The sequence below is a fragment of the Aphelocoma coerulescens genome, chromosome 22, assembly GCF_041296385.1.
Source record: "Aphelocoma coerulescens isolate FSJ_1873_10779 chromosome 22, UR_Acoe_1.0, whole genome shotgun sequence".
NCBI classification, from domain to species: Eukaryota; Metazoa; Chordata; class Aves; order Passeriformes; family Corvidae; genus Aphelocoma; species Aphelocoma coerulescens.
Window position 1 is genome coordinate 5178389 of NC_091035.1, and position 17176 is coordinate 5195564.

The window sequence follows — 17176 nt, forward strand, 5'->3', positions numbered from 1 at the left end:
GACAGACCAGGATGGAAGGAACAAACAAGAGCAGAGACAGCAGCCAGGGCTTATCTAGCATTCTTTGTCAATTTGCATATTTCATATAATGGCATTTTCCAAGAATTGGTAATAGCTGTGAGGTAAAACTGTTCTCTGCAGCTTACATTTTCGTAGGTTCTCTTTTTCTAAAAGAGATCAGTGTCAGGTGTGGTTCAGTTACATTTTATTGGTGGCTGTTAGATCACATTGAGCTCAAATACTGTATTTAATAGACCGTTTGAATTGCAAAACAAAAGTTGCCTTCCTGAGGACACTGACTCGTGTTACTCAGTGAAATAGTTTAGACTGTTTTACAGGCAGGCTTGGGAATGCCAGGAGAGCAAGGCACAAGAGCACTTGGAAGTGGGCTTAGGGGAAAAGAAGGGAAATTAATTTGTATTTTTCTCAAGGTTAATAATAAAATAAAACTAGCAACAACAACAAAAAATCACACCAAAAACCTAAACCGTGACTCTTCATTAGAAAACATTTTCACCTTCCACTGGCTGGAATATGAGACTTGTTGCTGAAGCTAACTGGACTTTTACCACTGCTCCTCTGAGGCCGCTAGAGAAGATCTCTTTGAGATCAGTTTCTAAGCTGGTAGCTAGAAAGTCACAGGACATTTGTAAAGTTGCCATTTACAAAACCCCTTTGAGAGAGTAATAGCCATCTTACCAAATCTCTCTTCTATACCTACTTATATAATAAGATTCTTTATTTGAGTAGTTGTCGTGCTAGTAGGTTATCAGAGAGCTCCTTAAAAACTGTGAGAGTAAACATTTGGAGTCACAATGTTTTGAATTTCCCAAATACAACAGTCTAGCTTGCTAGCTACCGATGGATACCAAAGCTAAATTCCTTTTGTACCCTCAATACCATGTTATCCTTTTGTAAAATGATAGTTAAACCTGCTTTCTCTTTACAAAACAATGGGACACTCTTAGGATGTGCATAGATGGCACTTAGCGTCACATGGCAGCTGCAGTGCAAGGAAGTAATGCTGATTACTGAGGTTCTGGTTCATGGTGACTTGGTTGTACCTGTCCTGTCTTCTGTTAAAGGACAAAGGCAGCCTTGTGACATCTGATTTGGCCTTTACTTGTGGATGTAAATCTAGCAGGCACTTAAAACAGCTACCAGTACACTTGTCCTGTGTTTTGCCCTGATGCACAGAAGAGAGAGCTTTTGCTTTCATATCAGATGATAATTCATAGGAATTTAATAGTCAAAAAACGCATTGATTCTATGGCAGATCAGGCTGGTGTTAGAATTTTTACCTATTCCATTAGCAGGAGCAAAACCAAGTGAAAGATTAAAGTGTCCTAATAAGCACACCATCCTGAATTTGCTCCGAGAGTTTAAGCTCAAACTCGGTTAATTAATCAGTTCCAAACTGAAGAAGCAAGTAGTGTATTGATCTGGAAATAAGCAGCCCATGCCTACAGCTTTTGTTCTTTCTGTTGGAAATCAGCTTCTATTGAAACCAGCTTAAATTACCAAAGTCAAATGGTATAAGGACAGAGCTTAATGTCTTCCAATTGTACAGCCAAGTAAAGTGAGATGAAGTTTTCAGGAAATTAAATCCCCTTCAGTTCACACCCATTCCTAAAACAGTATAGCTGCTAAAGAGATACATGATGTTCTCTCTTGGTTTATTCACTCAGGGGCAAAATTAATTTTTTATTGTACTTATGTGATTTGATGCAAGGTGAAAGTTTGGTGATGTTGGGGAAAAGGAGGATTAGCTTCTAATAACCTGCAATAAGGAAAGGAGAGTATTTTAAGAGCATGCCCTTCCCACACATTGCAGTTTGTCTTCCTGTTGTACTGGAACTCGTAAGCATCTGGACAAACAGGAAGCCCTGTCAGCATACTTAAAGTGCCCAGAAGGAAGCTGTGATGCCATGGTCACAAGATTGCAAGGGGTTCATTTTTCTTTCTCATGAGTTTCATGGTTTCCTGAATCCAGTCAAGATAACGATTCACATTTGTATAAACACCAGGTATGTCTTTGCGGCCACATCCTATTCCCCAGCTGATGATTCCAATCAGATACATACGATCATCCTTCATACAGACCAGAGGCCCTCCAGAGTCGCCCTACAGAGAAGTAGCAGATTAGTAACAATCTCCTTTTCTCTTCGTTTGGTTTTGCACTGTTTTTCCCACTCCCACTGGCTTTAGTGGTGCACTAGTGTTTACAGAAATACCCTATGAAGTATGCTCACAAATCAAGAGCTCTTAGAGTAACAGTACTTTTACCTAAGTAATGTAAGTTTTATGTTCCAGACTCCCTCAGTGCTCCTCTTATGGGGAGAGACACAGAAAAATGTAACACTGAAGTGTCTAACTTTGTATGGAGCTCATTTATGAAATGTAGATCAAATGTTGAACAGAACAAAGAGAGGAAGGCCTTTATTCAAGCTACAAAGATCCAAGGGGTTTTACACTGCTGTGCGTAACAGTAAAACAAAATTATTAAATAGCTGTTTAAACAGAAAGGATGTGGATTGAATGCATACCCTCCTTTTTCCTCATGTCATAGCTGCTTGTTCTCCACTGTCTTTCAGCCTTTATTCTTCTTTCCTCTACTTTTCAGTAGAGGGGCACCCCCTTCCTTCTACAGAACCTCCTGCTGAGTGTTTTGCATGCTCACATAACAGAAAATATTAGGAAATGCTGGGGTGGATTTTCCTGTTCAGTTTTGTGGTATTTCCTGTATTTGGGACTTTCAGTCTGTGTTGCTCTGGTTTGACTGTTTCAGTGTTCCCTGCCTTTCCCTCTGGGGGGGAGTGGGGGGAGGGGAAAGAAAAATGAAAGAGGAGCCACCAATTCTGTTCTGTTCAACAAAAGTCTACTACAACTGCCATATGGCAGTTGCATAACTTCTTTAAACTATTTTCTGAAGGAGAAGAGGAGAGGAGAGGAGAGGAGAGGAGAGGAGAGGAGAGGAGAGGAGAGGAGAGGAGAGGAGAGGAGAGGAGAGGAGAGGAGAGGAGAGGAGAGGAGAGGAGAGGAGAGGAGAGGAGAGGAGAGGAGAGGAGAGGAGAGGAGAGGAGAGGAGAGGAGAGGAGAGGAGAGGAGAGGGGAGGGGAGGGGAGGAGAGGGGAGGGGAGGGGAGGGGAGGGGAGGGGAGGGGAGGGGAGGGGAGGGGAGGGGAGGGGAGGGGAGGGGAGGGGAGGGGAGGGGAGGGGAGGGGAGGGGAGGGGAGGGGAGGGGAGGGGAGGGGAGAGGAGAGGAGAGGAGAGGAGAGGAGAGGAGAGGAGAGGAGAGGAGAGGAGAGGAGAGGAGAGGAGAGGAGAGGAGAGGAGAGGAGAAGAGAAGAGAAGAGAAGAGAAGAGAAGAGAAGAGAAGAGAAGAGAAGAGAAGAGAAGAGAAGAGAAGAGAAGAGAAGAGAAGAGAAGAGAAGAGAAGAGAAGAGAAGAGAAGAGAAGAGAAGAGAAGAGAAGAGAAGAGAAGAGAGAAGAGAAGAGAAGAGAAGAGAAGAGAAGAGAAGAGAAGAGAAGAGAAGAGAAGAGAAGAGAAGAGAAGAGAAGAGAAGAGAAGAGGAGAGAATGGGCTTTACCTTGCAGGCATCATCAAGGTGCCTTGTGTCTCCTGCACATAACATATTGTCTGTAACTGTCCGGTTGTCTAGATACTGTGCTGTGCACCGACTGGCTGGGAACAATCTGACATGGCCTTCCTTCAGGTGCTCTGAATAGAATGGAGAAACTGGAAGAAAAATGACAATACAGATATATGTCTGTGTATGCGCATATATATGTTTTTTAAAAGTTGCAATTCAGCTTCTATAGTTTCAGGGAGAGTGAACAGAAGTAGCTCAGTGGCTAAACTAAAGTTTCCTGGCCAAAGGGTCTTTTTGTATCTTGGGTGTTCCACTTTGCTCATCAAAACAGCTTAAATCTAGTTGGGAGGGAATATTGTTTCTTCAGCAAGCTAGAGAGGTTTATGTAGGCTCCAAATTAAAGACTGCCAGCTTTCTTGGGTGGATAAGTCATCTTCACATAGTTACATCAATCAAAATGAAGTCAGAGGAAATGTCTATGAGAATGCCTTAAGTATATGAAACAGGATCCTAACTGTTTAATATTAGATTTGCACTAACAAAAATTAGATGCTTTGTCATTCATAATACTAACTGGTACACTTAGGTTGGAATGAAAGAGATTTGGTTGGTTGGTTGATTTGGATATCGATTTTATTCTCCTGTATAGCTACAATTGCACAAAACTGAAAGTTGGCAGGATTGTTGTTATTCAGTAGAGTTTTCAATTACAGTTGCAGCATCTTTTCCCTCTCAGAGTTTTACCCTGTACTCCCTGTAAGCAATGCTGAGGACAAGTTGTAAAAGCACTTAAAAAAACTTTATGCCACACTTATTTGCTCTGTCTTTAGGTCTGTTCCAAAACCCCAAACTGTGATTTGGTCTTGTATGATGGATGCTTCACAGTTTCTGTCTTAACAAGTTTACAAGTTAGAGAATTTAAAGAAAATGGAAAAGGAAGAAAGTAAAATAAGAGCTGGGGTTTTTGGTTTGCTTGCTTTAAATACATGTGTATGTCTGTGTATACTTTCAGACAGCTTTTATTTCTGTTTATTTAAAAACAATTTAGCCAGCCTTTTAATGTATATCTGGGATCGTTCTTTCTTTAGCTTTTTTTTGCTAATCTCTGCATAGCCAATGTATCTTTCAGAAAAATGTATCTATCTGCAACTGTATGGTATATCAAACCTCGACAGAAATGGATTTCTGTCCACATTCCAGGATCTAAATGTACTGAGTACAGCAGAAATGTGGCAGCCCTGATTGCAAATCTTATGTCTTTCCTACCTTATTCATTGTGCCATTTTGTTTTGTTGTTGTTTTGTACTGTGGAGAGGAAGACTCTACTAGCCCATACAACTGACAGAACTCAGGTGAATGAAATAACTTACAGCAAAACTTGGTTTTGAGTAACTCCTACTTCTACATACATTTTGTAGTGCTCATATAAGCCAATATGATACATTACACATTCAGTGATTCCAAATACACATTCAGTGATTCTTTGAGGGCAGAGGACAGACTATCTTCTACTTGCATGTAGACATGTATCTTCTACTTACATTCTTCATTTCTGCCATAACCAGAGATCTCACATTCAGTCCAGTCAGGCAGCTGCAGCTCTGGCATGGGGAGGCAGGCAGCACGGACAGTGCTTGTTTCAACAGCACAGTCTTCAGCATCTGAGTTCAACTGCAACAGAGCTGAACAAGGAAAAAAATGCCCACTTAATTAATCACAAAGTTGAACCAACCATGACCTTTCCAGTCACAAAGTCAGAAAAATTCTTACCAATATCATTGTTGAAATTTTCTGAGTCAAATCTCTGATGCACAGTGTAGTTCTTCACTTGAAACCTTTGTTCATTTTCCTCAGGAGTTGCTCGGGAAGTCCTACCCAGCACAATCTTCAGCTGATTTGTACTAAAGCTGAAGAACAAGAGAGTCTCTGTTCCCATGTTAACTAGAGTGGACTCTTCCCTTGAAAATGTGCTGTTGGAACATTTGCTTTTTTTTTTAAATTTTAAGACTATTACTACTTTGTTACCCAGGCAGTTTGACCTCAATGTGACCTATTTGCCTTCATTTTTGTTCTATATGCTTACAGACATCATGGCAAAGCTCCTCTGCCAGCCCCTTGCTGTTCTCAAGTTTCAGATGGCTCTGCATGTGTATTGACAACTTTGTTCTTAAGGTATCTGATACTCTGCTGTGGTACCTTAATGCCATCCTGCTAGTTTGCACAATTAAATGCCTCTCTGCAATGCTCAGCACAATTAACTATAATCTTCAGTGCAGACTTACTGGGATAAGGAGGGGTTTTTCCAAGTCTGATACCCTTACAGTAAGGCTATGCTGGATGCTTCTATTTTCCAGATTTTTTTTCCGCCAGATAGTACTGAATCTTCAACTTACCCTTCCTCAAAACAGTGAGCAGCTGACAAAACCCAGCAGGAACTGATCAGAATTCCTCCACAGAGGAAGTGCTCTCCAGGCACTCGGCGATACTTCACAAAGATGGCAGCTTGCCACGGGTGAGCTGCAATGTCTGTGTCGGAACCACCTTTAATCCTGTACTGGCGTACTCTGCGCTGCCGTAAGCCACAGGTGGCTGTGGATGACAAACCCAGAAATAGGCTTTTTGTTCAGGCACTCTTGCTTTGAGTTTGGGTTAAGAGCCTGTTAGTCACCAGTCCATGTTGAGGCAGCCTGCCATGAACTATTTAGTATTTGACTCATCCCTGTTTCCTAGGAAACTTGTATTCTGATTTGAAAAATACAGTAAGGAAACCCTGCCTTTCCTGTCCTCCATTTCTGCAGTCTTCCCTTCTGGCAGAGCAAAAGGCACTTCTGTGAGAATAGAGCTACAGATAACTCTTTCTGCTCCAAAAAGCCTTTTTTTTTTTTAACTCCAGCTCTTTTTTTACTGGAAGATGCTTGAGTTTAATACAGCTTTTTTTCTCCAGATTTTATTTTAATACATATGACATGCAGGCCAGTAATGCTTCAAAGAAAGAGAAGAACCAGGAATGCTGGTATCCTTACAGCAAGTAGGCACATTGCAATACTCCCATGTGAGCTGATTTCCTTTCAGGACATGGCACCAGGGCTTGCTGTCATTATCAGGATTCCTGCAGCAGAGGAAATAGAAGAGCTATTTGGGTTATCAGATTGGCAGGGAGTTTGCAGAGACCTAAAGGTGTCAGACTGTGACCCGAGTGTATTCTTTTTGATTTTCCTAGAGATACAGAGAGCCTTAAGGCCACATGAAATTTGCACTTACGGAGTCTGATCTTAGAGAAGCATAAATACGTCAGGTGGAATAAAATTACTATTGTGAGTTGCTATTACTACATTGCTACCAGTAATGTATTTCCTGTGCTTTAATAATCCATGTAAAAGACTAGAGCCCTACCTTAAGAGTACTACAAGACAGTTTGGTGGGTTTTTTTTTTATTCTATAACCAACTACCTACCTGCAGAAATTGTGACTACCAAGGCCCAGCTGGTAAGCATTTCTTCTCCAAGCAGTATACAGCTTGTTAACAAGGATTCGAGAATTCCACCTCAAACAGGTAGCTCCAGAACTGGTAACACTGTGGCTCCCACGGTAATCTGTGCCTCTTCCAGATCTGCAGTTGGTGTTCCTAACTTCAATTAGAAAGCTGCACATTAACCGATGGATGCGAACCTGTCACTTGTTCCTAGGTGTGATTTCTGTCAAGGCATCTATATATTACCTATATGTATCTCATTCTCTCAGTGTCATAAATACTAAAAGCCTAAATATGATATATCATGAGAGTCTCAACTTTTTAGGCTACAGAAATAGCCCAAGTCCACAGAGAGCCCTTATATATGCAGTGATTAATGGAAATCCCAAAGTCCATTCCCCGTCCCCTGCACATACCTTTTGAACAGGAGGGCACACTGCAGTGTTCCCAGGTGTACCTTCCCCCTTTATAGATATAGCACCAAGGTCTGGAATCCTCATCTGGGTTTCTGAAAGAGTTACAATATTATGCATCATTATAGAGCTCGTGTCAATAGTGTCATGTAGGCCATCTAATTTGCTGACTTAGTCCTGCTCTGCGGTGAAGATGTGGACTGAACCATCAGAAGCTGCTTGAATTCCTATCTTAATTATAAAAATGTGGAGTACATTGAGGTGAAGATGAGATGGCCAATAGCTAGCAGGAGTGGACAGCATGTTTGTGCAGTTTAGGTCATGTACAGGAAGCAGTATAATTTTACAGTTTTGATCAGGATTTGAAGCTGCAGGAAACTGAATTACAAATGGAGTTTAGGGACTGAGAAGGGGCAAGGGAAAGTCTATGGGGTGAGAGATACTTGCATTTTGTAGTCTGCCATAAACATCCAGTCTTGGAAGATCTGAAGTTCAGATATGTCGACAGACGTTGCAATTACTGCTCACGGGCTGCACAGTATCTGCACCTGTGCAGAGTGTTCCCTGCTTGGTATCAGACTACAGCAAGAAGCCGTTCTTTTGCTCCAAGCTCTTAGAATGGGCTGATTCCTGTGGCTCTGACCTGTGTGCCATCAGCTCCTCACCTGCAATAGTTGTGATTGCCCAATCCCAGCTCAGCAGCATCCTCTCTTTGGCCACTGTATGTCCAGTCCACCAAGCCATTGCTATTCCAATTTAAACATTCAGTTCCACTCTCTGTCATGCTCCACATACCCCTATATGTTACTCCAGTGTCTTTGTAACATTTAACTTCAGTATCTGAACAAAAGGGAACAAAATGATTCTGTAAAGACAGCATCCCAATTCTTTCCCAGACAGCTTCCCCAGTCTCTGATCTGTTTACACTTGGCTCTCAGATGTTTTGTCTAGTAAGTCAGTGAAAATGCCCTGTCAGGCAGACTGTAAGTGTATATGAAGGTCTTCAGCTACAAAATTCAGGGTTTTATTAAGAGACACTGAGAACAACCCAGGTGTCCTTAAAATTTCTTTGTAGTATTAGCTTTAGAATAAAAAAGACAGCTTAATAGAGAGCCTAGTGTACAGCAGGAGCTGCTAGGTACCTTATCCTTGTGCACTGCATAGCTAAAACCAATAGCATTGTTCACAGAAGCTGATGTGGTATACTTACCTATTTCACACTGCTTCCCTGAGAAACCTTGGTGGCACTGGCAGATGAAGAGCTGTGGGGAATAATACGCCTGCGAACACTGGCCCCCATTGTAGCATTTATTTCTAGTGCAGGCTGTGGAATAAGAAAAAGCCAGGAAATACTCTTAGATTTCACAGAAGCAAGAAGCTGGCAAGGTATACACATCTTTCATTTTCCTGTCAGTCTCCTTTAGCCTGTTTTACCCTACCCACCTGTTACTGCCATGTGCTTACAGCCTTTTTGTGTAACGCTTCCATTCTTTCTTTGTTTCATTCTCTCCATATATGCTACTAGACTTACTCAGCCCCTTGCCCTAGCCCCTACTTAGTCCTGCCCGAATCAGTGTACACTGGTATTTTCATTTCTATCCTCTTCTATTCCCAGACAAATTTTCTGCACCGTAACTCTAGCCCTGACAGTGTTCTTCTTCTTTAGGATGATTAGATGGACAATCTTTCACAATTTCCTTTTTCTTTGTCATACTCACCTCTGACAGGCACAGTGTGGCAGCGACTCCGACCACTGTCGCACCTACAGTATTCTATTCTGCTCCCTGAAAGCCTCAGCCAGGTCCCCCTGTGTTGGTAAATTTCTGCAGATGAATTATCTGTGCAAATGGCTGTAATCAGAGAAAGGAAATCCTCTTTTAGAGATTCAGGGAAAAGACCTGGCTGAGCAAAAGGACTCCCTTCTATTTCCAGGAGAAAAGTATCTGTGATGGGAGCATCTGTCTAATGGGTTGCCCTTTTTCCTTCTCAGATCACAGCTGTCCCATCTCTCTCATTGCTGTGCTGCCAGATGTACTATTCCACTATTGACTGGTCTCTTTTTCTTTGAAGAGCAAAGGGAGGGGAAAACTTCATTGTGGATGGTATTAATGGTCTGGTATTTTGCCTTCTGAATCTCTCATCCAGATAACCATGACAAAAAGCTTTCAGGCTCTGTTCCTTCAGCATCATTTGCTTTCCCCTCCCATGTTCATAATGCTCCAGCTAATACGGTTTTAGTTAGCCTGGCTTACCTCTAGGTCTGGCTCCTCGTTTGAAACGCATGTGTAAGCCCTGCAAGCAAAGCATGTTAATTCTATGAGTAACTGCTCTCTTAAAAAAGATGAGAGAACAAGTACTTTCAAAGAGTCAGTCCTTTTCTTGAGGTCATGTAAATCAGGGAAGCTCTGTCAGACAGTCCAGTGAAAAGTGCCTCTAGTACCTCAGAATGGGTACCAAGAACTGTAAATCATTCAGTTGCCACGGATTACCAGGCGATTGCTTGTCATCTGAATGACATGAACTTGGGATGTGCTGTACTCACATCGTGTGTGAAGTCATTATGTGCTCTTGGGGCATTGCAAATGCTAACTAAAGCTTGTCAGCTTTCTGCTATTTGAAGGAGGTTCAAGCAAATAATTTCCAAAGTAAAGTCAACAAGCAGTTACTTTTGCTCACTGACATACAGTTTCCTCATAAGACTTTGAAGCTTGATTATCTTTAAGAGACATGTCTCCTGCAGCCAATTAAATGAAATAGTTTGGATAAAGTTTTATGGAAGAAACCAATTTAGAAAGCTTCTTCAATTAGGCCACAAGAGAAAGAACATAAAAAGAAGGAGGAAGGGTGGGATAGCAATTTTTTGAGAAAGGGAGTAAACATTTTAGAATTGCGTAGCATTTACTCAAGCTGTGCACAGTGTGAGGCCTAAAGTGAGGGGACAAGGGAACCATTGATGTCCAGTTTTAAGTGAGAGTAGTGATGAAGAGGATGACCATAGAAAATGAAAGGCTGGTTACAATGAAATTCTTATTAACAGTGAAAGGTGACAGTGAACAGATACACCAAGAATACCTGGAGAAGACTTGCCTACTGAAACGAAAACCGGCCAGGATAACACACAACACATCCACAACAAGAGGTAGGCTACTTTGTAACATTTTTCTTCCTCTGATTTCTAGTGAGCTAAGCAAATTCTCCTTCTGCCTGATGCAGACAGCTGGAGTCAATGGTCAGAAAGTGCTGCTGAAAATACAGCAAGATGGCAAGAGAATGATCTGATGCATTAGCCTCTTACCTGGCACTGGGCAGTCATGATTGCTCCCACCAGCACAAGGAGACATGGGAGTTTGCCTTCCATTGTGAGTGTTTTCCACATCAGCTCCAAATCTCAAATTATCTGTAGAGACAAAAAATAAGATGTTGAAGAAAGGAGGTTTACAGTGTGAATGGAGTCCAAGGTATAACTTTAAATGAAAGTTTTAAATTATGAAAATTCTTTTTACACATTTTCAACTCATCACTTCTCAGCTGTCTGGTCTAGCTGTCCTGGTCTTCTGGAGAAACTGCCAGGTTGGATCCAGATGTGCTTTTACTTGATAAACTTAGAAAGTGGATAAGCTAAAGCAAACTCTTTTAGGTCTGGAGGAAACCGAGAAAGTGTTTCCTGGAGAATAAGGCAGAAGTAAATTCCAAGTACTTTTTCCCTAAGTTGCTGGATGCCAACAGTACCATGTGCACTATTAAAGAGATGGGCTTGTGTAATGATGCAGTGTAATGGTGATTTGAATGTGTTAATTGAGATTCAGATTACCGACACCTACTTAAGAGATCTCTTGCAGAGGCACTGACGTCTGCTGAAGGATCAGTTTGTGGTAACAGTGATTTAAGAGGATTTTAAATTTTTGTACAGACTGCTGCTTTGAGTGAGACTGAAGGCTTCTCTTTGGTGTAGAGATGTGTAGGCAAAATAACTTTGCTTGATGATAGGTGAGAACAGTACTGCTATGTCTTTTATTTTCAATATTTCTACTGCTTCTCCCCAACTGAGCGTTTAGTTTTTACTATTATCATATGCTTTTGCTAAAAAGGCAGAGTATGGCAATGGGCTGGCAGGCTAGCTTTTGTTCTGATGTTCTCTTTTATTTGTTGCAGCATCTTTCTGTATGTCACTTCTGTGCAGTCACAATTACACATTATTCTCTCTAATCCCTTCAGCAGCTTTATACTTCAAAGCCCTCCTCAATCCACCAGGAAGAGTTTCTACTTTCTCCAAATTGATTTACATAGTCTGACTCCTATGTCAATAGTCTTGGGAGACAACCTTCATTGATCCCTAGTGGGAGATTGTGAAGGTGTGATGTAGATGTGGTGGATCCCCCCTGCTTTGAACAAGTCCCGCACCAGAAGACCATTTTCTCTCTTCCTTTTAAAATATAATACCTCCTATACAAACCAAGAGCTGGGAGTGAGATAGCGCAGCAGGCACAAGATACAGGCAAGAAGATACAATTTAATTCCCAATCTCTAGGACTGCCCTGAAGTTCCAAATATTTGAAATAATATTCAGGCACTGTCACTCACACTATCACCTTTTTATCATCTATTTTATATGTAGAAAGCTAACCCAATTATTTGAGAAAACTACTACTTCCAGAAATCAGGAGCTCAGACTCTGTTTATATAAAGCCAGAGAAGGCAGCTGGATAACAGCTGGTGAAATTGGAGTATGACAGATGAGTCATAATTTGGGATTCGAGGCTAATATGGAGAAAGACTCTGTGGTGTTTTAGTAGTTTTGTCGTTGGGGGTTTTTTTGTTGGTTTGTTTGTTTGCTTTTAAATTTGTTCAAAGCAAAAGGCACAAATAGTCCAGTTTCTGAAGCAGAACTAGGAGTACAGCAGGATAGTTTAGGCTGTGATTTCTCATCATTAGGCTGCAAAAAGAGGAGACTTAAGTTGCAAGTCAGACTGAAAAGATTCACAAGAACATCTTCCAAGAACCTTAATTACTCCATGCCTTATCTTTGCGTCTTGATGATAAAATTACATCTTGATGATAAAATCCTTATCATTTGGAGCATCTCTCAGTGATTTCTATCAGTATGTAGATTTCACAGTACACTTTTTATACACTTTACAGACATTTTTCATCTCTTAGGAAACATTTTACATTGTATAAGAAGCCTTTTTAAAAGCTATACAAGTGATTTTCAAATAGACATTAATTTCAATTGAATCTTAACTAAATCAGCAGCATTCCCAAAGCCAAAGTGAACGATCTGAACTGCTATCCAGTCATTTGGTTTCTGCTGTAACCCTGGTATAGTACTCTTACTCCCTGCAGCTGTGGCTCATTATTACAGCTATGCAGGCTTGCGTTCTGAATCCCACAGTGGCAATGTTTTAACTTGCTAATTGTTAGTACCACTGGTGATCTTTGTTGCTATCTGTGGAGAAAGCTTGAAGTTCTTACAGCTTTAAGAAACAAGATTCTGGTAGCTAAGACGGTTTCAAGGAAAGCTTTTTTCAGTGAAACTACTTAGACCTGAGTTGAGCTGCCTTGTCAGAATTTCTCCATGGGAAGCACTGTAAAGAACTGTTGAGACCTTATTTCTGAGGTACCTGCTAAGATGCCCCAAAAACAAGGCGACACCAGTGACAGCAGTGAAATTTTAGTTGTTTTTTTGTTTTGTTTTGTTTTTTGTTGGAGGACAGCTGGCCTAACTGATATCTTGGATGAAGTCCTAGCTACCTGAAACCAGCAGGAAACTATAGATCATTTTCAGAAACATCTCTTAAACTTTAAAATGTCTTTTTTTTTTTTTTTTTTTCCCTGGAAGACTGACATGAGGAGTCTCTATTTAAAAAGCACCTGCATGGTTTAATCAAGTTTATGGTTATAGTCAAGTTTATCTCATATATTCATCTGTACAAGTAGGTTCTGGCCTTACACATCATGTGTTTATACTGCAAAATACCGTAGATAGTCTCTCTAAAGCTGTTTTGCATCAGGTGCCACATTCTTTCTTGCACTGATTCCTGTTGCCCCTGTTCAGGCTATCTTAGCTTATAATGCTGCAGCCCTTCCCCCACTTCTCCCCCTCTCCATGTGGGATGCTTGTCCATCCACTGATGGCTGCTGTCCCACTATGCATGGAAAACTGGTAACAGATGTTACCATATGTTTATTTTCAGTTTTGGGAAAGGTACAACTTAGGCCAGTCAACTGGAATGTCTTGAATGATAAGCCCCATCAAATTGAAACCATATGGCTGTTTGAAAAGTATGTTTACAAGGCTCCAAGCTGAAACCTGCAAGCAACGTGCATTCTGGTAGGGCTCTTATAAACAGTGTGTGCCTTCTGATCTCAGCCTGTGCTTCCTTTCCGATCAAAAATACTAGAGCAGTAAGTCAAAGACCTAGATGTGATGTTCTGACATTTTGATTTTACACTTTCAAGTACATTAGGACATAAAAATATGTGATACCCTGAATTTGTCTCTTTTTGCCGAAGCATCATCAACAGGAATACTTAAAATCCCACATAGTAACTTATTATTACTAACAGCCTTTCTAAGCAGTAATAATGTGAGCATTATCTTACCAATGTGGAATAAGACCTAAAAAAGAGCTGTAACTCGTTAAGGGCAAACAAAAAGTCAATAATCATAGAATCATTTAGGTTGGAAAAGACCTTTAAGATCATTGAGTCCACCTGTAAAACTAACATTGCCAAATCCACCTCTAAACCATGTCCCTAAGTGACACATCTATATATACAGAAATTAAAAGTAGCTCTCCTTCCTCCCAATGACATAATGTGTCCATTCCAAAATACATTGTTTCTGAATCTATAGCACTAATAGCTTTCTTGATGATGATCAGCTATCTTGATTTAGTTGAAGCAACAGACTGCAGACCCTTGCTGCCTTTTCCTGCCTTCTGGATAAAGTGCTTCTGTATCCCTTTTCTGAACAGAGCAAATGAATAGCAGATTTGTATTATTTCTCCTTAAAAATATAACAAACAGACCTCTGTTTTTTGGGGGAAAGAGCTAAAAAAACCAAAAGAAAACAAAAGTAAGATGCTGTAGTCTTTGATGACTTTGGAGGAAATTAATATTTCAAAGTCTGGCTTTGTTTTGGGAATCATTCTCAGTATTTCCTGTGGTTTTGGCCACATTTAAAGAGAAGCATATTTAGGGAGAACTGAAGATGACCCACCCTCCTCCTTCTCTGTGTCCCTCCATTATTGTGCTTTGGAAGCTGGGGGGAAAGGCATAGTCTGATCTTCTCCTGGGAAGATTAGATAGATTCTCCTTTTGCAGCTAGTTCTCTGTGTCTCCTTACCTTACCACCAAGGTATTTGTCCATAACTCTTCCTTTCAATTCTTCTGCTAATGGCCTTTGTGCAGGAGACTGCTTAACTGGTCAGAGCCCGAGGCTGTCAGCCCTTTCCCTAGAAAGCTTCAGCATTCTTGAAACAACTGAAAGTTAGCAGCTTTACCCACACTATGAATCTCTTCAAAAGCAGAAAGGCAATAGCTTAGTTAGTTAACTATCATGGTGCTTCAGTGAGATTTATTAAATAGTATTTAATGACAATGCCATTGATTGTTGAAAACAGGAAATGCCCTTTTTGAAACGGGTGCAGAGTAGTACCTACCTTTTTGCTTTTTCTCTTCTGTATTCTCTTGATGATTTTCTTTCCAGACCAGTCTGGGTTTGTGTTTTCTGTGTCTGCTCTGATCTCTCTGAACAGCTCCTGTCCTACTTGTAGCGCCACTCGAAGGGGTGGAGACTCCCTGGGCCGTGCTGTCCGCATCCCACCCCTTCCCGAGCATCTAGGGGATGGTCCAGGCAGGCGGCTGGCATCCAGATTGTCGGGGAGGGAGCCTGTGCGGGATGGGAGGAAAGCTGCTTGCTGTCATGCCGCTGGATTTTACAGCCAGTTTGTTTTGTTCTTTCTCTTTTCCAGTCAGAGAGCAGATTCAATCTTCGAAACAATTTTTCCCCATTGAACACCGTACTGTTCAGTGACAGAATAGTCTGTATCCCGTACAATGAACTGTCCTGTCCCATTTTGCTTCTAGGAGTGTGAGTGCACAGCTGTATTATTTCTAATATAATTAGAGGTCTGCAGTATATAGTCCTAATAATGAGAAACTCCTGTTTCAAGCATAAGTGTGGTGTGCTGTACTCCTAATTAAGATGTTTGGCAGAGAGACCCTGACCTGCATGTGGAGCAAAGCGTGCCCTGAGCAGAGCAATGGGAGAAGAAACAGTCAGGGGAGCTTGCAAGTTAAATGAGCAAAACTTCTAATGAACTTTACATAGAAATAAAGAACAGCATATTGAGGGCCAGAGTTAAATGTTCACTGATACTACTCATCCTAGAAAATGAAGATCTACTCACCAGGGTGTGGTCATGAGGTATTCAGTTATCAAAGTGTGGCAGACAAATCTGATGATCAGTTTAAGAGCTGATCTTAGGGCACTGTTATGAAAACAGTCAGTGGTGCAATTGTTACAGTGATGAATGTGTCCTACCTGCTTGGAACTGATTCACTAGCAATCAGGTTCCTGACAGAATTTAGTGTAGGACATAAGAACTGGTGTGCGAGGGACTTCCATCTTCAGGAAGCAGCTGTGTGGAGTCCTCATTTGGAAAGCATGGCAGTGGTTATTTTGCATAATGGTAAAGATGAAACACTGGTTACTCTGTGTGTTTAGCCCTTCTCTGCATGGAGATCTATGTCAAGATTATCAAAGGCATTTCTCCACAAGTCACGGTGCTGGTGATAACATTACTGCTATAAATCTGATTTAAGTGTAGCTGCATTTGACTGTTTCCAGAAGGGACTTTCAGTTGTTGAAAAAAAAAAAAAAAGATTGAACACTGCTGAGCAAGATGTGGCTAATTTATTTTATTTTTAAAGACAACAGCCATTTGACTTCTAGACTAAAGATGCTAGCAAACTAACGTCCGTGGGGGAAGATTTCAAAAATCATTTCCTGGCTTTTCACAGCTTATGGACAACTATAATGGTCTACAGAGTGTGGTGCCATTTGTAGTGGTTAACATATTTTAGGAAAGCCAGCAATAAAAGTGTCTCCTCTCTCAAGCACCATCTACTGGCTTTTCTCTAAGTTCATCCTCGGGGTAATTTCAGCAGGACTGTTTAATGTCAGTGACGAAGTGTGACATCATGACACCCCGCAGCAGGCCCACATCACCCTGACGGGACCCTCTGTGCCCGGCGGCTTTGGCAGGTCCAGCGCAGGCGGCTGGAGTTGTGGTAGGTCCCGGAGTGACCTTCCACCCCGTGCTGGTTTGCGTCTTTGCAGTGGCATCAAAGCACCTCACGCCAGCCAGCCCAGGAGGAAGAAGTATTCAAACCCGATGTAATGCCCAGAATAGCGCTTTGGCTCGGGCGGTGCGGTACGAAACGCAAATGGCGCATCCCGGATTGGCAAGTTTTGGAGATGCTGTGGGAACAAGACGGCAACTCTGCAATTTTACTTACACAGCCCACGAGCTGTACTCGCCTCTCATCCCGAGCCCCTGACTCCACGCGGTATCGCGGCCCCCACGATCGCGACTCCCCCGCTCCGCGCCGGGGCGGCCCCGACCGGGCCGAGCGCCGACCCCGTGCGGCCCCTTTAAGGTCGGGCGGGCGCTCGCGCCGGAGCCGGAAGCG

At 41.8% G+C, this 17176-nt stretch overlaps 1 protein-coding gene across 2 annotated transcripts; it reads right to left on the reverse strand.

Annotated features, from left to right (window-relative positions):
• Positions 1–44: 44 nt before the first annotated feature.
• On the reverse strand, positions 45–17124 carry PLAT (plasminogen activator, tissue type). Of its 2 annotated transcripts, XM_069035521.1 has the most exons (15): positions 17003–17124; positions 15142–15371; positions 10773–10874; positions 9730–9769; positions 9196–9327; positions 8688–8801; positions 8143–8317; positions 7481–7572; positions 7047–7221; positions 6616–6701; positions 5986–6181; positions 5363–5499; positions 5134–5274; positions 3590–3738; positions 45–2124 (listed from the first exon to the last, which is right to left on the reverse strand). In XM_069035521.1, the coding sequence occupies exons 3-15, from the start codon at positions 10851–10853 to the stop codon at positions 1933–1935; spliced, it is 1710 nt and encodes a 569-aa protein (XP_068891622.1). In that variant the 5' UTR covers positions 10854–10874; positions 15142–15371; positions 17003–17124; the 3' UTR covers positions 45–1932. The 2 variants fall into 2 exon arrangements, with proteins under 2 accessions (XP_068891622.1, XP_068891623.1); XM_069035522.1 differs by lacking the exon at positions 9196–9327.
• Positions 17125–17176: the final 52 nt, after the last annotated feature.

Excerpts from the sequence above, each read along its gene's own strand:
- PLAT (XM_069035521.1), bottom strand. The coding sequence starts at position 10,853 with ATGTGGAAAACACTCACAATGGAAGGCAAACTCCCATGTCTCCTTGTG. Across the intron at positions 8,802-9,195 it reads CCACACTGTGCCTGTCAGAG|CCTGCACTAGAAATAAATGC; the intron begins GTGAGTATGACA and ends CTTATTCCACAG. Across the intron at positions 6,702-7,046 it reads GGTAGTCACAATTTCTGCAG|GAATCCTGATAATGACAGCA; the intron begins GTAGGTAGTTGG and ends CCTCTGCTGCAG.